Below are 26,582 nucleotides of genomic sequence, written 5' to 3'. Positions count from 1 at the left end.
ACACTTACTTTACACGAGCAGAAACACTGTTAATGTTTAAACATTATTTCTTTAAATGTGAAGAACTATTCATGGGGCATATGGTTAAGTATTCCACAGGATTCATGCATTTGCTCAGTTATGAACTGAAGAAACAGTTCATTCTCCCAAATAAGATAAACCAAATAAAAAACTGATACGAAAGAACATTTCAAGGCAATGCTAAAAAAACAAAACTTCTTGTGTTGAATAAATATTCTAATGTGTTTTTCTGCATTAGGCCATTCTCGTATTCAGCAAAATAATTTTAAATTACATCTTGGGCAAAGTTGTAAGTACAAGTGAACTCTGATTCTTTTTTTTTTTTTTAGACTTTATTTATTTATTTGACAGACAGAGATCACAAGTAGACAGAGAGGCAGGCAGAGAGAGGAAGGAAAGCAGGCTCCCCGCTGAGCAGAAAGCCCAATGTGGGGCTCGATCCCAGGACCCTGGGATCATGACCCGAGCAGAAGGCAGTGGCTTAACCCACTGAGCCACCCAAGTGCCCCTGAACTCTGATTCTTAATTAAGTATATGCAATTCTAAAATTCGAGATAGATCTAAATTCTTCCTGACTTTTTCAGAATGTAAGGAGTTTCAATATATATAGAAAAATTTACAAAACATATATACTTGCTATAGCGTTGTACTTTTGATTTTGCTTTACATTTTTTAAGAGCACTCTCTCAGGAGGCAGATGTAGCAGCTATCCCCAATGCCGTCAATGAGGAAACAAAAAATAATTGTGAGTTAAGTCTTATAGTAAGTTCATAGTGATATTCAGACTAATATCTAGATTTCCCAAAACCTAGATTTGTGGTCTTGTTTTATTTATAACCCTCTAGGTAATTGTTATGTAAATGTAAATCTGATATTTTTCTTTAAATCACAAGGAAATAGAACAAACTGGTTTGCAGTAGTTAATATACACAATATGAAGAAAAATACACTTTTTATATTAATTTCAATCCTGCAAAAAGAGTTAAGTTGATCTCCAAAAAAGTGTCAACCAAGTTTAATATACTTTTATTTGTCCAGTAAAAGTAACTTCACAACCTATTAAAAATGAAATTTTAACTGAAGAACAATTTCTGTTACTTTTCCATTAAAGAAAGCATAAGATAAAGGACAGCTGTGTTCAAGTAAATGTATAATTATGACATAATGACAGAATGAATCAAGTATCCAAAGAAATGTTAAAACATAAAAATTTATAATCCTGTTACCTTTTCCTTTCTAAACTGATAAAATACGATCAGAAAAAAAATGTACATGAAACTTTTCTTATTGTAACTTGTGATTTATTGTTCTATTTAATTGAAAATGTTTTGGTTTCAGTTAGTAATTTCTGTAAAGTAGTACTTAAATGAGTTCCTAAAAACAGTATTAGAGCTGTGAACATTACAGTTAATCACATCCAAAAAATTATACTAAAACTGTCATGATAAAAAAAGGCTATAAAATTTCTCTGCTTTTCTCCTTTTCCAGAATTCTAATAGAAAAGGAATTTTCAGACACAAATAGTTATCAGATAATGATACTGCAATTTAGTGTACTTAGGTGAAAACCAAACAAAGAAAAGTGAAATTGTTTTTGTCTTTCATTCTGTGCTATACTCTTCTCCTTACACACCTTTAATAGTAGTCAAAATTCTATCCTAGAGATTCATCTTTTCTAACCTAAATAGTGCTGACTCAACATTTCACTCTCACTTCATTTCTAGCAATCAATTTAGATGTCTCAACATCAAATTAAATAATCTGTTTTATTGAAAATTGTTTCAAAGGCAAAATTTCCATAAATTACTCTAACAACAACAAAAAAAGCAGAATCTGTAACTGTAGAACACAAATGTAAAATAATATACAAGAAAATTTATCTCAATTTGAAGACTAAATAATATCTGGGTGTTAAAAAATAGGCCTAAGATAAAGAAAGTTTACTATTAAATAATTTTTTGTACATGGGGTCAATATTTATATTTTAAATTATATGTTACTTCTACTGTCCTTTCAAAATAGAGGTTCTCAAAAAGCCTTTAGTAAAATTCTATGCTGAGTATGTATTTGGTTCTTATATGTTTTTGTGTGAACTGTTCTAGAATTATTTATTTGATTAACATAAAGTCTATAAAAAGATGAAAATAATCAAAATCTTTATCAAATAATTCCACATTTTGAACCGTATCTGTAAATGTATTCTTGTATACCTGTATTCCTAATATTATTTTGTAGTATGATCACAGCAAGTATACGGATTTTCCAATTTTGTGGGGGAAATACTCAGTGTACTGAAATTTAACTGCATTTAAAGTCATTATTAAACACAAAACAAGTCATATAGTATTATTATATGCTAAATGGCAATTCACCATTTTCTTTATAGTCTCAGTAGTAAAAACTAAACCTAAAAGAAATGTGTATCCAATGTGACACATTTTCAAGGTTTAAAGAACAGCCTGACTATGGAATTTAAAAAGTAATTACACTATGGAAAAGCAGAAAATCCATGAAAAGATTTTAAATCATTACTGCTAGAAGTGATTATATTGTTATATGCAAACTCAAAGGATTTGAGTCTTGGCTGGAGAAAAAGAAAGTAAATCTTTCATATATTCTGATTTACCCAAGATGAAAACTAGTCATATTGTAAAGGGATAAAAAGTTCTATGATTCTCAGAAGAAACTGAAATAATCTGTAAGAAAGATAAACTTCAGCCTCTTTACTAGCAGGAAAAACTAGAAGGGCTAAATATCACTCTAGAACCATCTCCTTCAGAATACTTCAAGTGACCTTTTCAAGATAAATTTTTAAAAATACAATAAAAGGTAACAGTACCAATTGTTGGTAGGTAAAAACATATTACTGTCTAAAGCAAACCCAAGACTGGATATAACACAGATCAGAAAATTTTATTATTCAGTTTAAAGTTGTAAAAAAAAAAAAAGTAGACTTTTGCCTGTTTTCATATTTATATATCACTCAATTTCTGAGGATTCCAAATCAATTAAGTTCTAACTTTAAAACGCATTTAAGACCCTTACTATAGCAAACACTGTATTCTATAGTTCATCATTCTTACTTTCAATAAAACATAGGATTTTAAATAAGATGAAAATGATAGCAGTCTCCATAATCTTAAAATCTAGGTGAAACAAATATCCTCATGGTCCAATAACTTCTAAAATGTAACCAGGTCATCAGACCAACACACTAGTGTACAACTTTAATAATTTCTAGCAGCAAAACACCTGGAATAGCCATTAACAAATGTGTTCATTGGATTGTAGATTAATTTCTTTGTAAAAAGTAATTTTTAAAAAGTATAGTTCAACTGCAGGCAAACATGAAAGATATCAAAGATCTTGTTTATCTCCACCTTTCCCAGTGGAATCAAGTGCAACTGGAACCTTATTAGTTTCAACAAAAACAGATTCAAAGGCAGCTTCCTGTTCATCCAAAGAATCAACAGCCGTGGCTCCTTTAGTTAGTGTTACGTTGTTAAAAGGTTGTTGCTGCTTGGAAATTTTGCTGGATTCCACTGCTTTTCTACCTCTTCTTTTACCAAGAATTTTGACATAATTAGCAGGTATAAGTCCTGTTGTTTGACCATCAAGACTAGCCAGAAGCCAACCACGTACTTTGGGTTGCTGTTCTGATGGAAGAAAAGACAGCCTTGTAATTATAACACACTTTGGAGTCCAAAAAATATTGATAACAAAATATTAAGTAAAATCTGTGTTACACTTACATACTAAAATATATAAACAAACAATATATATATATTCCAAATCAAATGATGAGTAGGCTTACCAGTTCTAGGATCCTTTCTTATAATTTACACTTTTTATTTTATACTTACCAAATATATTTTCAACCTCGAAGAACATGAAGTCTCTATCAGTTGGTCCATTCATAGAGTAAGGAGATTCAGTTCTCCCAAAAGCTAAAACTAACATCAGTGTTTTCCATATTTTAAATTGAAATTTAAGAAATGAATTTCTCATTCCTTCTCAAAAGAAGTTAAGAGCAAGTATAGAAAATATGTACCTTTATACATCACAAATTTCTTTATATACTATATAAAATTCATTCTATTTGATTGTGATGAAAAAATTCTTTTTTTTTTTTTTTTTTTTAAAGTAGGCTCCATGTTGGCATGCAGTCCCTGTGGGGCTTGAACTCATGACTCTGAAATCAAGACCTGAGCTGATACCAAGAGTTGGATGCTTAACCAAACCAGCGCCCTCGTGATGAACAATTCAAGAAAGTGAATACTGCTGATTTTAATCCAAGATGGGCAAAGATAAAGACCTCAGTTATCTCTAGCCACATAACAAAAAGGGTAAAGCAATACTCTAAGCTTAAAGAAGAAAAGGTTTTTTAGTGTATTCAATTTTGTATTTTGGTACTTTCAAGATAGCCTGTATCTTTAAAAAGCTGTTTAAGTTTTAGTTCAACACTGTAAGTCAGGCACAATATGACATTTTTATGTTTAATACTTTACAATAGAGGGAAAAAATAAAACATCTAAAATCAACCATGTCTGTGACTGCTTTTGTTCTAAATGCTCAAATGTACTTTATGTGAGCAATGGAGAAAAGCAAAGAAGCAAAGCCACAGTGTTAAGCAGCATCATTAGTGGACGAATAATTTGAGATATAAAATTTTCCTTAAATAGTATAATGTAATTGAAAGAAACCACACTTGAACTTTTTTATATTTTATTTAGATTAGTTAAAACTAATTATTTGAAAGTGCTATTTTCACTAGGAGAAAAACATGAATATAATACTTAGAAGCCTAGATTTTGTGTCTGAAGGATGTGGCAGAGATTTAGCAAATTTGACTGATATTTTTCAATTATTTATATAATAATCAAATAATGTGAACGTTGACAATATTTTTTCCCTATATAAAGAATGACTAAAACTAATTAAAGGCTCACGTTTCCGTTAATAGATCACATAGTTAGTCACAAGTATAGGTTCTGAAATGGGACAAACCTAGGTTCAAGTCGAGCTCCATCACATCTCAGCTTTGTGATCTAGACAATTTAGTCATTCTGAGTTTTCTCATAAGTAAAATAGGAACAGTATAATAAGAGTACCCACATCATATCATTATTATAAGGGTTAAATGTAAGATATAAATTATAGTGCCTTGTACTATAAAGGACAACTGTTATTGTCACTAGTATCTTTACCAACAAAATGTTCCTTTTCCTAGCAAACCTCAATCCCCACAAACACACAAAAATCTTTTCTTTTCCCCCCCAAATCCATTAAAAATTCTGATCATCATTACTGGGGAAAGCTAAAGGGAAAAGGTCATTTTGTCTGGAGCCATTAAAAACTATTAGTGACCTAGTCTAAAAATAAACCTGAGATGTATATAAATTTTTTGCTGAGGTTCTTTAATACTTCATGAGAGTAATTCCTAAAATATTCATGTTGGAGTTTCTGAAGTAAACACTATTCAAATAAAAAAGAAAGCAATACCAGTCTGACGGGGATACTTACATGACACTGGATAATTTCTTTGGGTTGTTAGATTTATTACATATAGTGCTTACTTCATGTCTTTGTGTGGGGATTAACAGAATCTGAATTCAAGTTTTGAGTTTAGAAGAGATTATATGAACAAAATCTCTCCTCACCTCAGTGAAATATTATTGGAACAAACCTGTTGGGCATTCCCCACCCCCACAACCCCAGGTTTGGAAGTTCTAAACTGACACGAAAGAGAAATCCTAGCAACTACTTCTGAGTTAACTAACAATGACCAAGATTCTTTGTTGCAGTTTTTAATACTCTATTTACAAATTTTAAAAAATCATGGATAATTCCAATTTATTCACGTTTTATTACCTTTGAGAGCTAAGTTTAGCATATCACCAGCACGGAAGGAAATCTCTTCTTCAGATACAGCAGCAAAATCGTATTCTGCTCTAGCAACTACATGGTCATCCTCACCACTTGCCCAGTTTGTATTGTCTACAAACCAAATTAAGAATTAAGATTAAGGGTTAGGGTTTACAGTTCACTATGGTTTATAAACTGCATAAATTTATTTGCCAAGAGAAAAGTACCCCCCAAAGTAAATTCTATAATTAACACCATATAAAATCCAACAATATGTTCACTAGGATATCTATTATGAACTTTTTTTTTCTTCAAGCCAAAATTACAATTACCTGTGTATTGTCTTAGCCATTTCCCTGCCAATAAGTATTAGAAAGATAAGGGAGAAAAAACAAAAACAAAAACAAAAAACAATAAAAGAAAGATAAGGGAATTATGTCCTCTGTATCTTTGCGTCCTCTACAGCATTAAGTTCAGTACCTTGTAAACAGCAGTCAGGCAATGTGTACCGTTATATTAAGCAAACAATAAATAAATCAATAAGCCTGTTTTTGCTATATGTTTGTTTTCCAGTTTTCAAGTTCTTACCTGAAAATATAACTGGATCAAAATATTAAATACAAATGAATATGAAGAATGCTAACTTAACAAATTCATTCTTGAAATTTGAGACTGTTAAAAGGTTTTTGAGCCCATTCTCCTACTCTTACCTGTTATTTCATCATTATGAGTAGACAGCAGTTTCCAGATGAGGTAAGGACCACCAAGGATAACAGCAAAGAACAAGAATATTGGCCAAGATTTTGCTGAGTTAGCTACTCTGTCCTCAGCACCAAGGCAAGCCACAGTTCCTTCACTTTCTGCCCATAGGTCCTCATTCTCAGAGCCTCTTCTTAAACCTATCATCCACTGCAATCGTCTGTAAAGATACCTTATAGTCCTAACTAATGCAAAAGCTGAAAAAACCTTTGTGAAATGTATTTTCAATCGGGAAAAGTGATTTGCTACATCCAATACAGCCCTGAAACTGTTATACACAGCTGAAAAGGTAGCATCCATCATCATACTGACGGAGGCAAATGCATGCACAATACTTTCAATGGACTGAAATGCACCTCTGCTGCTTTCTTCAGCTTGCTGAACAAATCTACTAGGTGGCAGATCATCTACACGAAGGCGGTTATAGCCCAACCCATTATATCCATAACTATAAGGGCTATAGCTTCCATAAAATGAATTTCCATAGGCACCATATCCCGAAGAAAATGAACTGTAAGCAGGTCTGAAAGTATTCACATTGCTGCTTCCTGTCTGCTGTGATGGCCTTGGAAGAATAGGTGGGGGCACTCTGGTAAGCGTAGGTTGTCCAGGTCTTGTCAATAAAGTAGGACCCAAATCAGCAGATCTAAAACCAGATAAAGATTCAAAATAGCAACTTAAGCACATAATAAATTCAATTCAAAGTAACGATTAAATACTTCTTACAGATCTAGTGTTAACAACAGATCTACTGAAGATGTGTAAGAATAAGAAATAGTCGCTAATATCCACATGCTTAGAATCTCAGTCTTAAAACAAAATGAAGAAGTAGAACAGCTGACTAAACTTTGCTATTTTCTTGTTTACTTATGCCGGCATTATTAGAAGTATTCTTAATCTATTTTCTCAGAGTTGGGTACAACCATGTATCTGTCTATCCTTGCACCTAAATGTCATTATCTTAATTACTATAGTTTTATAATAGGTCTTAGTATCCAATAAAGCAAGTCCTCCTACAATGTTCTTCAACTTCAAGAATGTTTTGGCTATTTGACCCTTTAAATTTCTACACACATTTTAGTATCAGAGCTTGAAGTTCCACACCTTCTCCCCCCTCCAAAACCCTATTGAGACTGTATGGGATTACACTGATTCTGTAGGTTAATTTGAGATAAACCACATCAAGTGAGTTTCAACTCACATTTATTAGGTCTCTGAAAGATTTTTCTCAATAATGGTTTTTAAAGATAACTTTATTGAGTCTCCATAATGTTTTATATAGTTTCCATGTGGCAGGTTTTCTCTAAATTTATTCATACATACTTGATATTTTTGATGCTACTGTAAATGGTGTCTTCTAAATTTCATTTTGATACTATTACATAGAAATAATGCATTAAAAAAATATAGTCCTTGTATCCAGGAATCTTATTTTTTATTCTATTGGATTTTCAAAAATCTTAAGGATTTCCAATCATTTTGTATGTGAATAACAGTAGGTTTATTTCTTCTTTTTTCAATTCTTACAGCTCTGATTAAGCTATTATACCTCAGACATGTTATACAATCTTGAATAGAAGTGATAACAGTCTCTTTCCTGATCTCAAAGGGAAAGTTCTCAACCTGTCACCATTGATTATTATGTTTGCTGCACGGCTGCTGTAAATTTAGTAGTTCCTTTTCCATTTCTATTTGCTAAGAGTTTTTAGCATGAAAATTTTATCAATTTTTTACCAATTTTATCAAGTGATTTCTCAGCATCTATCAAGATTATGATTTTAATTATGAACTCAATTTCTTGAATGCTACTTAAAATAAGGTCTGTGGACCAGTGCTAATTTATAAGTCACATGTTCCCATCTATAATGAGTAAAGTACAACAAATGAGACTGTTTAAGTTATCTGACTTTGCTATATTTTTACTGTATTTTATATAAAAATATTGGTGGGGCACCTGGGTGGCTCAGTCTTTGAGCATCTGCCTTCAGCTCAGGTCATGATCCCAGGGTCCTGGGATTGAGCCCCGTATGGGGCTCCCTGCTCAGCAGGAAGCCTACCTCTCCCTCTTCCACTCCCCCTGCTTGTGCTCCCTCTCTCGCTATGTCTCTGTTAAATAAATAAAATCTTTAAAAAAAGAAAAAGTATTGGTTATCAGCATAAGTATTTTGAGAAGAACTACTATCAGACCATCTTCTCTATTTGTAAATTATACCTTGCCTCATCCCCTAAATTTCTTCCCTTCCTTTCTGTATTTTCTGTACATTGTCTCTTTGTGCAAAAATATGTCGGATATTTTCTTCTTATCCTTCAGGTCACTGCTATTCAAGGGCCATTCCACCACAAAATAAATATCTTGTACCATAATGTAAATCAATGAATTCTTAATGCAATTAAACTAAACAGTATGCTCAGTGTCAATGTTGCTTTCTTTACATCCTGGCCTAAGTTTCGTTATTTTGTGGACTGCTATTACACAGTTTGAAAAACAACAGCTGGTCCATACTCTCACAGGACACACTTAGAACACTGTTCTAAGTCACTAATTCTCTCTGCAGCAATGTCTAATCTGTGGTTAAACCCAATGAGTTCTTAATTTTGGTTACTGTATTTTTTATTCTAGATATTCCTTTTCCTTTTAATAGTTTCCAAATATCTGCTAAAATTCCTTATGTTTCCTTCTATTGATCGCCTTCAACATATTAAAAACAATGTTAAAGTCTCTTTGGTAACTCCATTTTCTGGAGCCCCTATGAATCTGTTTTTTATCTGTTGTTATACTTAATTTCCATTTCTGTTATCTAATGTCTTTCTGGGTCCTGTTATTTGGTTTTGCTTATGTATCAGATAATACACAAAGAACTGTAGCAATAATTTGAGCCCCTGGATGATGCTCTCTTCCTCCAGATATATTTCATTCTGGATACTGGTTTCTTAATCATCCTCTAGTTTACTTCAGGCAGGCTGTTAAGGCTATTATCAATTCATGATATCCTTATCTAATTTTGGGAATGAAGATGATTTGAAGCTGGGCTTATATTCCTGTTAAGGGCCTGTTTGCTTCTTTTATACCCTCATACCTAGATGTATTTTTTCAGGGTCATAACTCAAGGTGTGGGTAATTTATCAGCACTTCTAGACCACTAGACTCTAACCATGCTCCAAGAGTCTGTCAAAAGTACTCTTCAACTAGTTTCTCATCATCCAAACTGCTTCTTCTGGAATCAGCAGCAGCTTCTATGTGAATCCACTCTCACCTTTGTGGACTTCCATCTTTCTCTAGATCTGAGCTCCATAAATCTTTATCTTCTTATTTGTTCTATAATGCATTCAAGCAGATGTTTTTAAGCAAATGTTTTTATATTCTGCTTAGCTTTTCCATTTGTCCTCAACAGGGTTTTTCCCCCCCTTAAATTAATGCTTCTGCCATCATCAGAAGCCCTTACCATAATTCTCTGTCCATCATTATACAGTATCTTACATTCCTATACATGTCTGCCTCTTCTACCAATGAGCTCCTCACAGGTACAGGAGTTATTCTTGTTTCACCATCACCTACTACAGTGCTTAGCATATAACAGGTACTGACACAAACACTATGCTGAAGTCTCTCTTTAGTGAATATTTAAAACACATATATCACCTAGAGTATTAATACAGATTTTTTCTTTATATGGCCTTCTGTTATTTTATAAATTTCAATGAATATGATAGTTTAAAAATTATAATTAAATGTAAATACGTAATAAGAAAAAAAAGAAAGTTTTCCTCTCACTCTTCTCTGATTTGAATGCTGCCTATTTCTGGCATACACAAGTATAATCAGAATCCACATATAGTCTGGCTTTCTGTTACAACCAGCAAAATAAGAACAACTAAGCTGGCCTATGACTTTGAATAACAAAAGATGTTTATTCAGTGCTAAATGTGCCAAAAGTCTCCCAACCCAACTTTGTATTTTGAAAAATTTCAAACACAGAAAGAGTTGAAAGTACAATGGATACCAATATTCCTTCTCTCTAGATTCAATAACCGCTATTGTTTTGCTGTATTTGTTTTCTTTCTCTCACTCTCTAGTCTTTTAAAAGTTCTTGAACCAGAGGCTCTTGCGTGGCTCAGTCAGTTAAGCGTCTGCCTTCAGCTTAGGTCATGATCCCAGGGTCCTGGGATCAAACCGTGTCGTAGGGCTCCCTGCTCAGTGGGGAGCCTGTTTCTCCTTCTACCTTGCCCCACAATCATGCTCATGAACATGTATGCTCTCTCTCAAATAAATAATATCTGAAAAAAAATTCTTGAACCATTGAAAGTAACTTGTAGACTTGATACCTTTTTTTTTTTTTAAGATTTCATTTATTTGTCAGAGAGAGAGAGAGAGAGAGAGAGAGGGAGGGAGAGCACAAGCAGGGAGAGCAGCAAACAGAGGGGAGTAGCAGGCTTCCCGCTGAGCAGGGAGCCCCACAAGGGACTTGATCGCAGGACCCTGCGATCATGACCTGGGCCTAAGGAAGATGCTTAACCGACTATGCCATCCAGGTGTCCCTAAACTTGATATATTACTACTAAATACCTCAGCATGTATTTTCTAAGAGCAAAGATATTTCATACAAAACCATACCATTTTCCCATTTCTAAAAATTAACAATTTCATCATTATCCAATTGATATTCAACAGATAACAATTACTTTCAAATGTCTTTAAACATTTGAACAGACAACAGATAACAAATACCATCAAATGTCTTTAAACAGCTTTAATGAGATAAAATTCATATACCATGAACTCAGCTATTTAAAGTATAAAGAGCTATTTGAAGTATAAAATTCAATGAGCTTTTTGTAAATTCACAGAGATGTACGACCATCAACCTATGTAATTCCAGAACACTTTCATCATCTCACAAAGAAATCCCCTATCCATTAGCAATCACTACCTATTTCCTGCTTTAGTCCTAACACTAAGTAAAAACTGATCTAATTTCTGTGTCTATGGATTTGTCTATTCTAGATATCTCATGTATCGTCAATTCTTCTTATTTTTAATAGTCATTCTGTAAAGTTGCTGTGAACATTGAATTAGCAAATACGGAATCATTGTTCCTGGGGGAAACAATGTACTTCAGCATTATGGTTAGGGGCCATTTTAAAACAGCAAAATTACCAAAATATGAAAAATGTGGCCTCCATCAAATTGTGAAAAGGACACCTGTTTATAGCATAAAGCGGAAACAAAACCCCCAAGTCTCAGGAAGCCTGGGTGGCTCAGTCAGTTAAGCATCTGCCTTTTGGCTCAGGTCACAATACCAGCGTCCTGGGATTGAGCCCCACATCCGGCTCCTTGTTCAGTGGGGTGGCTCCTTCTCTTCCTTCTACCTGCTGTCCTCCCACTTGTACACTTTCTCTCTCTCTCTCTCTCTCTCTGACAAATAGATATATAAAAAAAGAAGTGACAGGGTTGCTTTGTTCAACCTCAGCTGAGAGATGACTCAGATCTCTTGCCACTCTATGCATGTCTGTGAGTGATGATGAAAGTGCCCTAAGTATTAATTTTGGGGTTACAATAAATTTTAGTAAGAAAATCTGCAAATACATCATCTGCAAATAATGAGAATTTACTGTAAATGAATCATACCAATATGTAGTATTTCGTGATTGGCTACTTTCACCTTATATAATGTTTTGAAGGTTCATCCATTTTGTAGCATTTATCAGTACTTCACTCCTTTTTATTGCTGAATTATGTTTATCAATCCATCAGTTGATGGACATTTGCATTGTGTCCACTTTTTGGCTATTATGACTGTTATTATGAACATTTATATACAAATTTTTATGTGGACATATGTTTTTGTTATCTCTTGGGTATATATACCTAGGTATGGAATTGTTGGATTATACAGTAACTATGCTTAACCTTCTGTGGAATCGCCAGATTGTTTTCCAAAGCAACTGGGCCATTTTATATTCCTACCAGCAGTGAATGAGTGTTCTAATTTCTCCACATCTTTGCCAGCACTTGTTATTATTCATCTTTTTCACTTTAGCCATCCTAGTGGGTATAAAGTAGTATCTCACTGTGGTTTTGATTTTCATTTCCCTGACGGTTAATGATGTTGAGTATCTTTTCATGGGCTTATTGGCCACTTTTAGCTCTTCTCTGGAGCAATGTCTATTCAGAGATATTGTCCATTTGAAAAATCAGGTTATTTGCTTTTTTATCATTGAGTTGTAAGAGTCAAATGTCTTTTAGGTTATTGTGGTTTTCTTTGAACAAAAATTCAATTAAGGTTCACACATTGTATTTGGTTGTTTCCTCATCTCTTCTAAATTAGAATCATCCTGCTTCTTTTAAATGTCCTTGACTTTTTGAAGAGTAGAGCCCATTTTATTCATTTTTAAAAATTATTTATTTGACAGAGAGAGAGAATGTGCACACACAAGCAGGAGGAACACCATGCAGTGGGAAGGAGAGAAGTAGGGTTCCTGCTGAGCAGGGAGCCCAAAGCAGGGTTTGAGCCCAGAACTCTGGAATCATGACCTGAGCTGAAGGCAGATGCTTAACTGACTGAGCCATCCAGGCACCCTGAGTCAGTTTTGTTTTAGGATATCTTACATTTCTTGATCTGTGTTTCCCCAAAATGTTGTTTGTTTTTTTTGGGAGGGGAGTTCATGTGCGGAGAGAGGCAGAGGGAAAGAATCTCAAGCAGACTCCCCGCCCAACACAGAGCTCAACCTCACCACCCTGAGATTCTGACCTGAGCCGAAATCAAGAGCTGGATGCTTAACTGACTAAGCCATGCAGGAGACCCCAAAATGTTGTTTAAATATATCTCTATCCTCTACATTTCCAGTTAAATTAAACATTGCATCTAAAGGTTTAATTAGAATCAGGTTAACATTTTTGGCAAGAATTAATTCATAGGTTTTGTTTATTTCATATTGTATCACATCACAAAAAGTGGAACCAAACTTTAAAAAGAGTTTAAAGAAAAGATTAAGAAATAATGTAAGAAACAGTGACTAAGAAATAGTGTAGTATTTTCTAGTTTTCATAAAGCAGCTCTGCTCTAAAGTAGGAGCAATAACAGATAAAACAAAAATAATAAACAGGCATATCTAGATTTATGAAATAGAAATTAAACAGAAATATAAAGATGACTATAGGGGTGAAACTATGGGCCTACTCAATTCTGGGTCTGAAATCAGGCAGTGACAGCCAGGACATAGGTTTCTAGGAAAAAACAAGAACTAACAGTGCTCCACTCAAACAGAACTAGTTTGGGGCACCTGGGTGGCTCAGTCAGTTAAGCATCTGCCTTCAGCTTAGGTCATGATCCCAGGATTCTGTGACTGAGCCCTTGTTATTGGGCTTCTTGCTCAGCAGGAAACCTGCTTCTCCCTCTCCGTCTGCTTGTGCTCTCTCTCTGTCAAATAAATATAAACCTTAAAAAGAAAAAAAAAAAAAAAAAAAGAAACCTCACTGGTTCTCTTAAAAACAAACAAACAAAACACCAAACCAAACCAAACCAAACAAAAACAAACAAATGGAACTAGTTCATTCCTTGAAGCTGTGGACTGGAATGCAATACCTTGGCTTCTAAAAAGCAATTATAAATTTGCTAACAATAGTTTAAGATTTTTAGAAAGTTGCAGAACTATGAAGGGTAAGACTCTCATTAACGTCTCAAGTGCAGGAAATGAAACAAGTTAACAACTGACTCAGTAACTTGATCTTTGATATCCTTAATCTAAGCTACCATTTTTATACTTGTTCTTACATGGGAGGGTGGAGAGGCAACAGGAAACCTATTAGACACAAAGAGGTAAATATAGAAGAAGGGAAGGGAAACAACTCAAAAACTCAAAAAGGAAACAGAACCTATTCAAAACAAACATATCAAGAAGACACACAAAGAAGAAATAAAAACACTAAGAAACCAAACTAACAAAAACCAACAATTAGAATAAAAATTCAGCTTCTTGGGAAGATGGCTGAGTAGGGGAATCTAGTTTCATTTAGTCCATGGAATTTAGCTAGATAGCTATCAAACTCAACCAGACATCTAAGAAAATAATTGCTGCAATTCTACAAATAGAAAAGTGATGACTTTTTGCAAGGCAGGAGGCGAGGAGAAGTGAATTTGAGGTGATATGTTAGAATATAAAGTATGGGGGAAGGACGCTCCCATAAGCTGGCTACGGGAAAGTGATAAGGATCAAAGTGTAAAATTGGAACTTTTAGAAATAGGCTCTGGTAGGGGATATCCCTGCCTTAAAAGGTGCTCAGGTGGCAAAGGAGGCGGAATCCTGGATGGGACAGTGTGGTCTCAGGATCCCTGGGGTCACAGAAAGAATAGGGGTGCCTGAGTGCAGCAGAGTTCCCAAGTGTTGTGAAACAATATTAGAATAATTGGGGACTCAGAGGAAGAGAAAAGAGAGCAAGAGACAAACAGAGAGCCCAGAAGGTATATTTGAGCAAATTATAGCTGAGAACTTCCCCAGTCTGGGGAAGGAAACAGGCACTTGAGTCTAGGAGGCAAAGAGAACCTCCATCAAAAATCAATAAAAATAGGTCAACACCTCGACATATAATAGTGAAGTTTGCAAATTTCAAAGACAAAGAGAAAATCCTGAAAGCAGATTGGGACAAAAGGTCATCAACCTATAGAGACAGAAAGATAAGGCTGGCAGCAGACCCACCCACAGAGACCTGGCAGGCCAGAAAGGACTGGCATGATATATTCAGGGTGCTAAATGAGAAAAATATGCAGCCAAGAATGCTTAATCCAGCAAAGCTATCATTCAGAACAGAAAGAGAGGTAAAGAGCTTACAGCACAAACAGAAACTAAAAGAATTTGTGATCACTAAACCAGCCTGCAAGGAATATTAAAAAGGGATCCTTTAAGTGAAGAGAGAGCCCAAAAGTAACACAGACAATATACAGAAACAGTGACTTTACAGGTAATACAATGGCACAAAATTCGTATCTTCCAATAGTTACTCTGAATGTAAATGGGCTAAATGCCCCAATCAAAAGACACAGGGTATCAGATTGAACAAAAAAACAAGATCCATAGATATGTTGTCCACTAGAGACTCATTTCACACCCGAAGACACCTACAGATTGAAAGTGAGGTGGGGCAGGAGGATCGGCTGGGTGGATCAGTTGGTTAAGAGGCTGCCTTTGCCTCTGGTCGTGATCTCAGGGTCCTGAGATCGAGCCCCACGTCGAGCTCCCTGCTCATTGGGGAGTGTGCTTGTTATGCTACCTCTGCTGCTCCCCAGCTTGTGCTCTCCCACTCACATAAGCTCCCAAATAAATAAATAAAATCTTTAAAAAAAAAAGAAAAGAAGTGAGGGGGCAGAGAACCATTTATCATGATAATGGACACCAAAAGAAAGTTGGGGTAGCCATCCTTATATCAGACAAAACAGATTTTAAACCAAAGACTGTAATAAGAGATGAAGAAGGCCACTATGTCATAATTAAAGGGTCTATCCAACAAGAAGATCTAGCAATTATAAATATTTATGTCCCTAACATGGGAGCAGCCTGTTATCCAATTAACAAAATTAAAGAAACACATTGATAATAATACAACAATAGCAGGGGACTTTAACACCCCATTCACAACAAGGGACAGATCTCCTAAACAGAAGATTAACAAGGAAACAAGGGCTTTGAATGACAAAATGGGCCAGATGGACTTCAAAGATACATTCAGAGCATTCCATTCTAAAGCAACAGCATACACATTCTTCTCGAGGGCATATGGAACATTCTCCAGAATAGATCACATACTGGGTCACAAATCAGGTCTCAACTGGTACCAAAAGACAGGAATTATTACCTGCATATTTTCATACCACAACGCTTTTTAAAACTTGAATTGAGTTACAAGAGGGAATTTGGAAGGAAAACAAATGCATGGAGGTTAAAGACCATCTTTTCAGGGGGCACCTGGGTGGCTCAGTGGGTTAAAGCCTCTGCCTTCGGCTCAGGTCATGATCCCAGGGTCCTGGGATGGAGCCCCGAATCGGGCTCTCTGCTCAGCAGGGAGCCTGCTTCCTCCTCTGGGGCGTCTGGGTGGCTCAGTGTGTTAAGCCTCTGCCTTCAGCTCAGGTCATGATCCTGGGGTCCTGGGATCGAGCCCCGCATCTGGCTCTCTGCTCAGCAGGGAGCCTGCTTCCCTTCCTCTCTCTCTGCCTGCCTGTCTGCCTACTTGTAATCTCTCTCTGTCAAATAAATAAATAAAAATTAAAAAAAAAAAAGACCATCTTTTTAAAGAACGAATGGGTCACCCAGGAAATTATAAGAATTTTAAAAATTCATGGAAACAAATAAAAATGAAAACACAACTGTTTAAAACCTTTGGGATGCAGCAAAGGCAGTTCTAAGAGGGAAGTATATAGCAATATAAGCCTTTCTCAAGAAACAGAAAGGTTTCAAATAAACAACCTAACCCTACACCTAAAGGAACTGGAGAAAGAACATAAATAAAGCCTGAACCAAGCAGGAGAAGAGAATAAAGATAAGAGCAGAAATCAATGATACAGAAATAAAAACAAAACAAAACAGAACAAAAATCAGGGGAACGGATGAAGGAAACTAAGAACTGGCTCTTTGAAAGACTAAGGTTGATAAATCCCTGATTTATCAAAAAGAAAAGAGAAAGGACCCAAATTAATAAAGTCATGAGTTGAAGGAGAGATCACAACCAACACTGAAGAAATACAAACACTTATAAGAATATATTATGAGCAACTATATGCCAACAAAAGAGGCAATCTGGAAGAAATGGATACATTCCTAGAAACATATAAACTACCAAAACTAAAACAGGAAGCAATAGGAAACCTGAACAGACCCATACCCAGCAAGGAAATTGAAGCAGTAATCAAAAGTCTCCCAACGAACAAGAGTTCAGGGCCAGACAGCTTCCCAAGGGAATTCCACCAAACATTTAAAGAAGAATTAATACCTATTCTTCTGAAGCTGTTTCAAAAAATAGAAATGGAAGGAAAACTTCCAAACTTGTTCTATGAGGCCAGCATTACCTTGATCCCAAAACCTGACAAAGATTCCACCAAAAAGGAGAATTACAGAACAATATCCCTAAGGAACATGGATGCAAAAATTCTCACCAAGATACTAGCCAGTTGCATTCAACAGTACATTAAAAGGATTTTCACCACGACCAAGTGGGATTTATTCCTGGGCTGCAGGGGTGGTTCAACATCTGCAAATCAGTGTGATATGCCATGTTAATAAAAGAAAGGACAAGAACCATCTGATCCTCTCAATAAACAAAGAAAAGACATGTGACAAAATACAGCATCCTTTCTTGAATAAAACTCTTCACAGTGTAGGGATAGAGGGAAAAATACTCCAATGTCATAAAAGTCATATAAGAAAACCCCACAGCAAATATCATCTTCAACAGGGAAAATCTAAGAGCTTTTTCCCCTAAGCTCAGGAACACAACAAGGATGTCCACTCTCGCCACTGTTGTTCAACATAGTACTAGAAGTCCTAGCCTCAGCAGTCAGACAACAAAAAGAAATAAAAGATGTCCGAATAGGCAAAGAAGTCAAACTCTCACTCTCTGCACAAGACATGATACTCTATGTGGAAAGACCAAAAGACTCCACCCCAAAATTGCTAGAACTCATACAGGAATTCAGCAAAGTGGCAGGATATAAAACCAGTGCACAGAAATCAGTTGTATTTCTATATACTAACAATGAGACAGAAGAAAGAGAAGTTAAGGAATTGATCCCATTTATAATTGCACCAAAACCCAGAAGATACTGAGGAATAAACCTAGCCAAAGAGGTAAAGGATTTGTACTCTGAAAACGACAGAACACTCATGGAAGAAATTGAGGAAGACACAAAGAAACAGAAAAACATTCCATGCTCACGGGTTGGAAGAACAAATATTGTTAAAAGGTCTATGCTTCCCAGAGCAATCTACACATTCAATGCAATCGCTATCAAAATACCATCAACATTTTTCACAGAGCTGGAACAAATAATCCTAAAATTTGTATAGAACCAGAAAAGACCTCAAATAGCCAGAGGAATGTTGAAAAGAAAACCAAAGGTGGAGGCATAACAATTTCAGATTTCAAATTCTATTACAAAGCTGTAATCAACAAGAAAGTATGGTACTGGCCCAAAAACAGACACGCAGATCAGTGGAATAGAAAAGAGAACTCAGAAATGGACTCTCAACTCTATGGTCAACTAATCTTTGACAAAGCAGGAAAGAATATCCAAAGGAAAAAAGACAGTCTCTTCAACAAATAATGTTCAGAAAATTGACAGCCACATGCAGAAGAATGAAACTGGACCATTTTCTTACACTATACACAAAAATAAACTCAAAATGATTGAAAGACCTAAATGTGAGATACGAATTCATCAAAATCTTAGACAAGAACACAGGTAGCAACCTTTGTAACCTTGGTTGCAATAATTTCTGGCTAGACAGACCTCCAGAGGCAAGGGAAACAAAGCCAAAAAGGAGCTATTGGGACTTCATTAAGATAAAAACCTATGGCACAGCAAAGGACACAGTCAGCAAAACGAAAAGACATCCTACAGAATAGGAGAAGGTACTTGCAAATATTTTATCAGACAAAGGGTCAGTATGCAGAATCTATAAAGAACTCACCAAATGCAACACTCAAAGACTAAGTAATCCAATCAAGAAATGGGCATAAGACTTGAACGGACATTTCTCCAAAGACAAACAGATAGCTAGCAGAAGCATGAAAAAATATTTAACATCACTCAGCATCAGGGAAACACAAATCAAAACCACAATGAGATACCACCCCACAATTAACAAGTCAGGACACAACACACGTTGGTGAGGATGCAGAGAAAGGAAAACCCTCTTACACTGTTGGTGGGAATACAAGTGGTACAGACACTCTGGAAAATAATAGGGACGTTCCTCAAAAAGTTGAAAATAGGGGCGTCTGGGTGGCTCAGTGGTTAAAGCCTCTGCCTTCGGCTCGGGTCATGATCTCAGGGTCCTGGGATCGACCCCTGCATCGGGCTCTCTGCTCAGCAGGGAGCCTGCTTCCTCCTCTCTCTCTGCCTGCCTCTCTGCCTACTTGTGATCTCTGTCTGTCAAATAAATAAATAAGTAATAAAATCTTTTAAAAAGTTGGAAATAAAACTATCCTATGGCCCAGCAATTACACTACTAAGTGTTTACCCCAAGGATACAAATGCAGTGATCTGAAGGGGCACCTGCACCCCAATGTTAATAGCAGCAATATCCACAATAGCCAAACTATGGAAAGAGTCCACATGTCTATGAATGGATAAAGAAGAGGTAGTAAACACACATGCACACACACACACACACACACCCAATGAAATATTACTCAGATATCAAAAAACGAAATCTTGCCATCTGTGATGACATGGATGGAACTAGAGGATATTATGCTAAGAAAATTACTCAATCAGAGAAAGCCCATTACCATATGATTTCACTCATACGTGGAATTTAAGAAACGAAGCAGAAAAGCATAGAGGAAGGGAGGGAAAAATAAAACAAGAAGAAATCAGAGAGGGAGACAAACCATAAGAGACTCTTAACCATAGGAAACAAACTGAGGATTGCTGGAGGGGAGGGAGCTAGGAGATGGGGTAACTGGGTGATGGACATTAAGGAGGGCATGTGATGTAACGAGCACTGGGTGTAATGTAAGACTGATGAGTCACTGAATCCTACCTATGAAACTAATAAAACACTATATGTTAATTAACTGAAAATCAATTTAAAAAAAGAATGAGAGTTCATTCAAGGAAAAACAAATTTTATATAACAGCCAAACATTAAAATAGTCAAAGAGTTCAATGAAGCAATAACATCTATGAAATAAAAATTGAAATGAAATAAAAACATGTAAATATGAAAAAGTCCATTACAAATCTTAGACACGATGCTCATAGTCACAGGAATTGTCCTGCAACTACAAGGGAAGAAGAAAATTAGTTGTTGTACATAAAGGAACACAGTGGAAAATACAGAACTTGGGGAATTCCACTTCAAGTAATGGCATTCTAGGTAATCAGACTAATCCTCCCACTAAAAAAACTAGAAAGGCTAAAAAAAATATAACATTACCTGTTTAAAACATGCAAGAACAAGGCATTGAGGAATTAAGAAGTTAATATCCAGGAGAAAGAAAACTCAGAGTCCATTTTGAAAAGTTTCTCAAGGCACAAGCATCAATCTGGAAGAGATAGTTGACAGGGCAAGAAGCTGTGCAGAGCTTTCAATAGACTCACTGTGCTCAGGAGACAAAAACTAGGGTTCAGAACCTGTAAAGATGAGGGCCAATGTAAAAACCCACACTTCAGACTGGGACCTTAAAGGGTCATATACTAGGAATAAGGGAAAATGGTATATAAGAAATAAGCTAGCCCTAGCAGGAACTAAAACCACAGCTTCAAACTGGCTCAATTCTTGAAAGTATTAAAAATGATCTTACACTGCTAGTGGGGAAAGGTGCCTGTCAAAGGTAAAACTCTCGAGACAGCCAGCATCCTAGGCCTCAAATTGCTTTAAATTATCTACATACAATGTCCAACTCTCACTGAAAAATAATTTGGCCTATGTGAACACTAAACTATATGTCAAAAAACATATAGGAAATATAGGAAACATATAGGAAACATATAGGAAATAGGAAAACATCAGATAATACAAAGAGATCCATACGGGTCCAGATAATGGAGTTACTAGGCAGAGACTTTAAAAAAAACTATGACTAAGATATTAAAGAAAAAAAAGACAAGATTGAGATTTTTTTTTAGCAGAGAATAGAAACTATAAAGCAGGACCAAATGGATATTATAAAACTAAAAAATTAAGATTACTTAAACTATGAATTTAATGATCGGTTCAGTACCAGATTAAACACTCTGAAAGAAAAACATCAGTGAACCAGAAGACAGCTCAGAAGAAAATACCCGGAATGAAGCATGAGTATCAAAAGAATACACATAGAAAGGAGTTTAAGTTATGGTTTGTACAGTGAAATAGCTTATAGGGAGTTGGGAGTCAAAGGGGTAAAAAAATGATGGGCAGAAGCAGTATTTGAAGAGATAATGGCTGAGACTTTCTAAAATTAATGAATGATATCAAGTCAGATATAAGTATCTCTGTGACTCCCATCCCAAATAACACAACGAAACTGTTCACACTGAGGCCCCAACAAAGTATAATTGCTGAAAATGAAAAACAAAGAGAAAAATCTTTAAAGCTGCCAAAGGAAAAAAGAGATTCCTTTCAAAGAAGCAAGAATAAGACATAAATGGCCTAAACTCTCAGAAAGCTTAAAGAAAACAACAAGGAAGCCAGGAAAAATGTAGGTCCCCTAAAGACAATGTTGAATTAGCAGATCTAGACTCTCTAGACTTCCCATTAACTAAACAAGAAAGTGGAGTAAGTCATACATTGTTACTTTAGCAGAAACTATTCCTGATACAATGTTTAATAGGACTCAGGGAAGAAGAGATAGGAAATAATAGGGCTTAAAAGATATAAGTAGTGAAAAATTTCCTACACTAAAGAAAGATTGAATTCTTAGAGTAAATATTATAGGTACTGAGCATGAACAATGTAGGTACTAAGCAGGAGGAAAAAATATACATGTCTGTATATTCACACCTGAATAGGGCATAATAAAGTTGCAGGGAACAAAGGCATCAGGTAAAATCTTAAAGCCTACTAAGGAAAAAACAGTCTACCTATAAAGGAATAAAAATTAGACTCAATAGAAAAATTTCTGTAGCTATACAACCTGGATATAAAGCCAAAAAAGTATAGTACAAAGAAAGAAAATTACAGGCTAATTTCATCTAGAAATATATATGCAAAGATCTTAAAATATTAGAACAGAATTCAACACTGTATTTTACAAAATAATCACAATTAAGTAGTAAATTTCATCCAGAAATTTACTCATGATTCAACACTAGAAAGTTAACTGATGAAATAAACATTTTCAAATTTAAAAAATACATATGATTATCTCAATAAATGCATAAAAGTCATTTATAAAATTTAATACTCCATAATAAAAATATGAGCAAGGTAAGGAGACAGAGGTTCAAAAGGAAACCTATTAAAAACAAAAAAGTAAACATTATACTTAACAGATTTCAGAAGCAATCCGATGAAAGGCAGGAGCAATACAAGGATGCTGGTTATCTATGCTGGCTTATTTGTAAATGATAGGACTGTCAGCATAGAACACAAGAGAATTTCAACTAAACCACTGGAACAAATTAAGTCTGACTTATGCTGGATATAAAAGATGGAAAAGTACTTCATGGACATATTTATAAAACATTATTTAGGGCAAAAAGGTTCAAATTCTCATGAAGTTCTAATAAAAATCCCAGTAAGTCTTTTTTATAAAGGGTAAATGTAACAAAGGCAATTCTGAAGAATAGCAATGTGTGGAGGCTATTGACATAGCAGGTATCAGAACTTACTAAAAAGATGGTGTGGGGGTGGCTGGGTAACTCAGTTAAGAGTCTGACTCAATTTCAGTTCAAATCATGATCTCAGGGTTGTTAGCAGGGGTCCCTCAGCATGGAGCCTGTTTGAGATTCTCTCCTCCCTCCTCTGCCCCTCCTTCTGCTTGTTCTAAAATAAATAAAATGATCTTAAAAAAAAAAAAAAAGACAGAGTGGTGCTAGCATATTAATAGAAAAACCAACAGAACAGATGGGAAAGTCCCCCAAACAGAACCACACATTTAGGAAATAAATAGGATAATAGGATGCAGATAGCATTATAAACTAGTACAGAATAGATAAATTAACGGTACTGGGATAGTTATCCCATGGGGGGGGAAAACTATAATCTCTATTTTGCACTTATTTTGTACAACAGAGTCAGTTCCAGGTAGATTTAAGATATTAATGTGAAATACAGAACATTTTTTTTTTTAAAGATTTTATTTATTTATTTATTTGACAGACAGAGATCACAAGTAGGCAGAGAGGCAGGCAAAGAGAGAGGAAGGGAAGCAGGCTCCCTGCGGAGCAGAGAGCCCGATGCAGGGCTCAATCCCAGGACCCCGGGATCATGACCCAAGCCAAAGGCAGAGGCTTTAACTACTGAGCCACCCAGGCGCCCCAGAAGGGGTTTCTTAACCAAGACATAAAAAACACAAAGTATGAAAATTTTCACTATAAATTAGAAGTATCTGTACAACAAAAGTGAACATGAATGTAAAGTAGAAAAGCCACAGGCTAAAAGAAATTGAAAACATACAAACAAAAATATAATTAGTATGAACAAAGGACTCTTAACAAGTTGATAAGCAAACCTAAAGCCAATAAAGAAGTGGGCAAAAAATATCAACAGAAAAATTTCAAATGGCTAATTCAACATTCAAAAAGATGCTCAATCTTATTACTAACCAGAAGTGCGAATTAAAGATTAAGTATCATTTCACATCCATTAGATTGGCAAATATAGAACTAAAAAAATAACATCATCAGTGTTAGAAAGAATGCAGAGAAACTGAAACAGCTAGTGAAAATGTAAAAACTGGTATATAACCACTTTGGGGAGCAATGTGGCAGTAGTTAGTACTTGAAGTTAAGTGTACCTCCCACCAAGTAATTCCACTTCCATTAACACGTTATTAGAAAATCCCTTGGATATGTGGACAAGGAGAAAGGCACAAGAACGGTCACTGCAGGGGTGCCTGGGTGGCTTAGGTCACGATCTTGGGGTCCTGGGATCAGGCCCCACATTAGGCTCCCTGCTCTGCGGGGAGTCTGCTTCTCCCACTCCCTCCCTTCCTCCACCCTGCTGATGCGTGCTCAGGCTCTCTCGCTCTCTCTCAAATAAATAATCTTAAAAAAAAAAAAAAAAAAAGAATGGTCACTGCAGCAGTTTTTAATACATAATTAATACTTTAATACTTACAACAGAATAGTTTGTTTTTATATAATAGAATATCCTACGGCAATTAGAATGAGCTACAGCTGCATGTATGAAAAAGATAAATCTCAAATCAATAGTATGTAATAGAAAAACATTTTGCAAAATGATACATACTTTGAACATATTTATTTAAACTCTAAAAACACACTAAACACTATATATACATATATATAAAACACACAAACTTAAGGACCAAGGTATAAAGTATAAAAACATAATTGGGTACACTAAACAGCAAACAGGGACAGTAGTTACAGCAGGAAAGAATAGTGGGAGGCTTAACTGTTTCTGTAATTTTAATTTTTTTATTTTAAAAATATTTTATTTGGGGCGCCTGGGTGGCTCAGTGGGTTAAAGCCTCTGCCTTCGGCTCAGGTCATGATCCCAGGGTCCTGGGATCGAGCCCCGCATCGAGCTCTCTCCTCAGCAGGGAGCCTGCTTCCCTTCCCCTCTCTCTGTCTGCCTCTCTGCCGACTTGTGATCTCTGTCAAATAAATAAATAAATAAGTCTTTAAAATTTTTTTTATTTATTTGACAAAGAGCAGAGCGAGAAAGCAAGAGCAGGGTGAGGGGCAAAGGGAGAAGCAGACTCCCTGCTGAGCAGGGAGCCCAATGCAGGGCTCCATCCCTGAACTCTGGGATCATGACCTGGGCCCAAGGTAGACCCTTAACTGACTGAGCTACCCAGGTGCCTCTGGAAAAATTTTCTTAAAGCTAAGTGTGAATACACAAGTATTCACTCTTACACTTTACCAGTCTACGTGTTTAAAATTCACAATGAAAAAAAGTGGGAAAATGGTTAATTTTACATAAACAGAACTTTAACAAGATGCCAAAGTATAAAACCTGTCTTCCAAAGAATTGTCCAAAAATTTTTTAAAAAAATCAAATCTCGCATAAAAAAGGTAGCAGGAAGTGTCGCCCAGGTTCAAGCATCTTGATACTTAAATAAGGATTACAAAATTTTAGAACATTGCAGAAATACTTTCCAGTATATTGGGGATTTTCTAAACCTATTATGGTAGGCGATCTGCCATTCGAATCTCACCTAAATTTCGATGTCCAGATCCACCCAACACGAAGCACACAAGCATGTGAAACTCTTCTCCTTCATTCTCTTTTAGCCTTTTCCCCATTAAACACCCATTAAAAACAAAAAATACGCAGGCCTTAGAAAAGTGACACACTATTTTGCACACAAAGTCCATCCATAGGCCTTGGAGTTACAACTCCCGCTTTAAAGTTGCTTCTCCAATCCAAAACATTGCTGAGTTATGCGGAAGAACAACGCAAAGTGTATACACTTGGGTTCCAGTTGCGTAAAAGCGACCTTTTGGGCTTTCACCAACTTCTCGAGAGGCTGTCGAAAGCTCTGGGGAGACTTTGCTCCCTGTCCAGCCGGTGCTGGGCAAATGCCCCCTATTCTCATCAGCGAAAAGACCAAAAGTCTAATGCTTTTAAGAGGGTCAAGCGGTTCTGTCACGGTATTCCGCTAATAGAAAGGAGCAGGAAAGCCGCCCCCTTTTTTCCCAAGCTCGGGGACCCAGTGAGGCTCCCAGGGGCTCCATGGAGACTATCTGCATCGAGAACCGTCGAGTCAGAAACAGCTGTCTGACATCGAAATTCCCCACACTGGCGTCCCGTCCCTACCTTGAACCCCTCAACGTTGAGGACTGGTTGAGAGGGGGAGGGGACACCGCAGCGCAACAACGGCCTCAACCGTCTCCTGCCAAGTCCCCTCTTCGGCCCACCAAACCCGCGGCCAGAAAAATCCCACACTCACTGGAAAGTGGGCCCAGGTCCTGGTCCTGGCCCGGCCCCAGGAATTCGGCGGGTCTCCCAGGGTTTCGGGGGAGGAGGTGGCTGGGAAGCCATCTCCTCCACCTCCGTTCCGCTCCCGGTTCGCGCTGGGACTCTCCAGGTCCGGATACACTAGCCCCTCGC

The 26,582-nt window shown here is 36.2% G+C and overlaps 1 protein-coding gene across 1 annotated transcript; it reads right to left on the bottom strand.

Annotated features, from left to right (window-relative positions):
- Window positions 1-1,031: 1,031 nt before the first annotated feature.
- Window positions 1,032-26,582, bottom strand: LOC111148029 (peroxisomal biogenesis factor 13). Its single transcript, XM_022504385.1, has 4 exons — window positions 26,422-26,582; window positions 6,596-7,290; window positions 5,892-6,017; window positions 1,032-3,676 (listed from the first exon to the last, which is right to left on the bottom strand). The coding sequence occupies exons 1-4, from the start codon at window positions 26,511-26,513 to the stop codon at window positions 3,378-3,380; spliced, it is 1,212 nt and encodes a 403-aa protein (XP_022360093.1). The 5' UTR covers window positions 26,514-26,582; the 3' UTR covers window positions 1,032-3,377.

This window comes from Enhydra lutris, unplaced genomic scaffold, assembly GCF_002288905.1.
Source record: "Enhydra lutris kenyoni isolate GAN:26980312 unplaced genomic scaffold, ASM228890v2 scaffoldscaffold18, whole genome shotgun sequence".
Classification (NCBI taxonomy): Eukaryota; Metazoa; Chordata; class Mammalia; order Carnivora; family Mustelidae; genus Enhydra; species Enhydra lutris.
The sequence above is the reverse complement of the archived record's forward strand: the minus strand, read 5'-3'. Positions and strand labels throughout refer to the sequence as shown.

Excerpts from the sequence above, each read along its gene's own strand:
- LOC111148029 (XM_022504385.1), bottom strand. The coding sequence starts at position 26,513 with ATGGCTTCCCAGCCACCTCCTCCCCCGAAACCCTGGGAGACCCGCCGA. Across the intron at positions 7,291-26,421 it reads GGACCTGGGCCCACTTTCCA|ATCTGCTGATTTGGGTCCTA; the intron begins GTGAGTGTGGGA and ends ATCTGGTTTTAG. Across the intron at positions 6,018-6,595 it reads TCATAATGATGAAATAACAG|ACAATACAAACTGGGCAAGT; the intron begins GTAAGAGTAGGA and ends TTTGGTTTGTAG.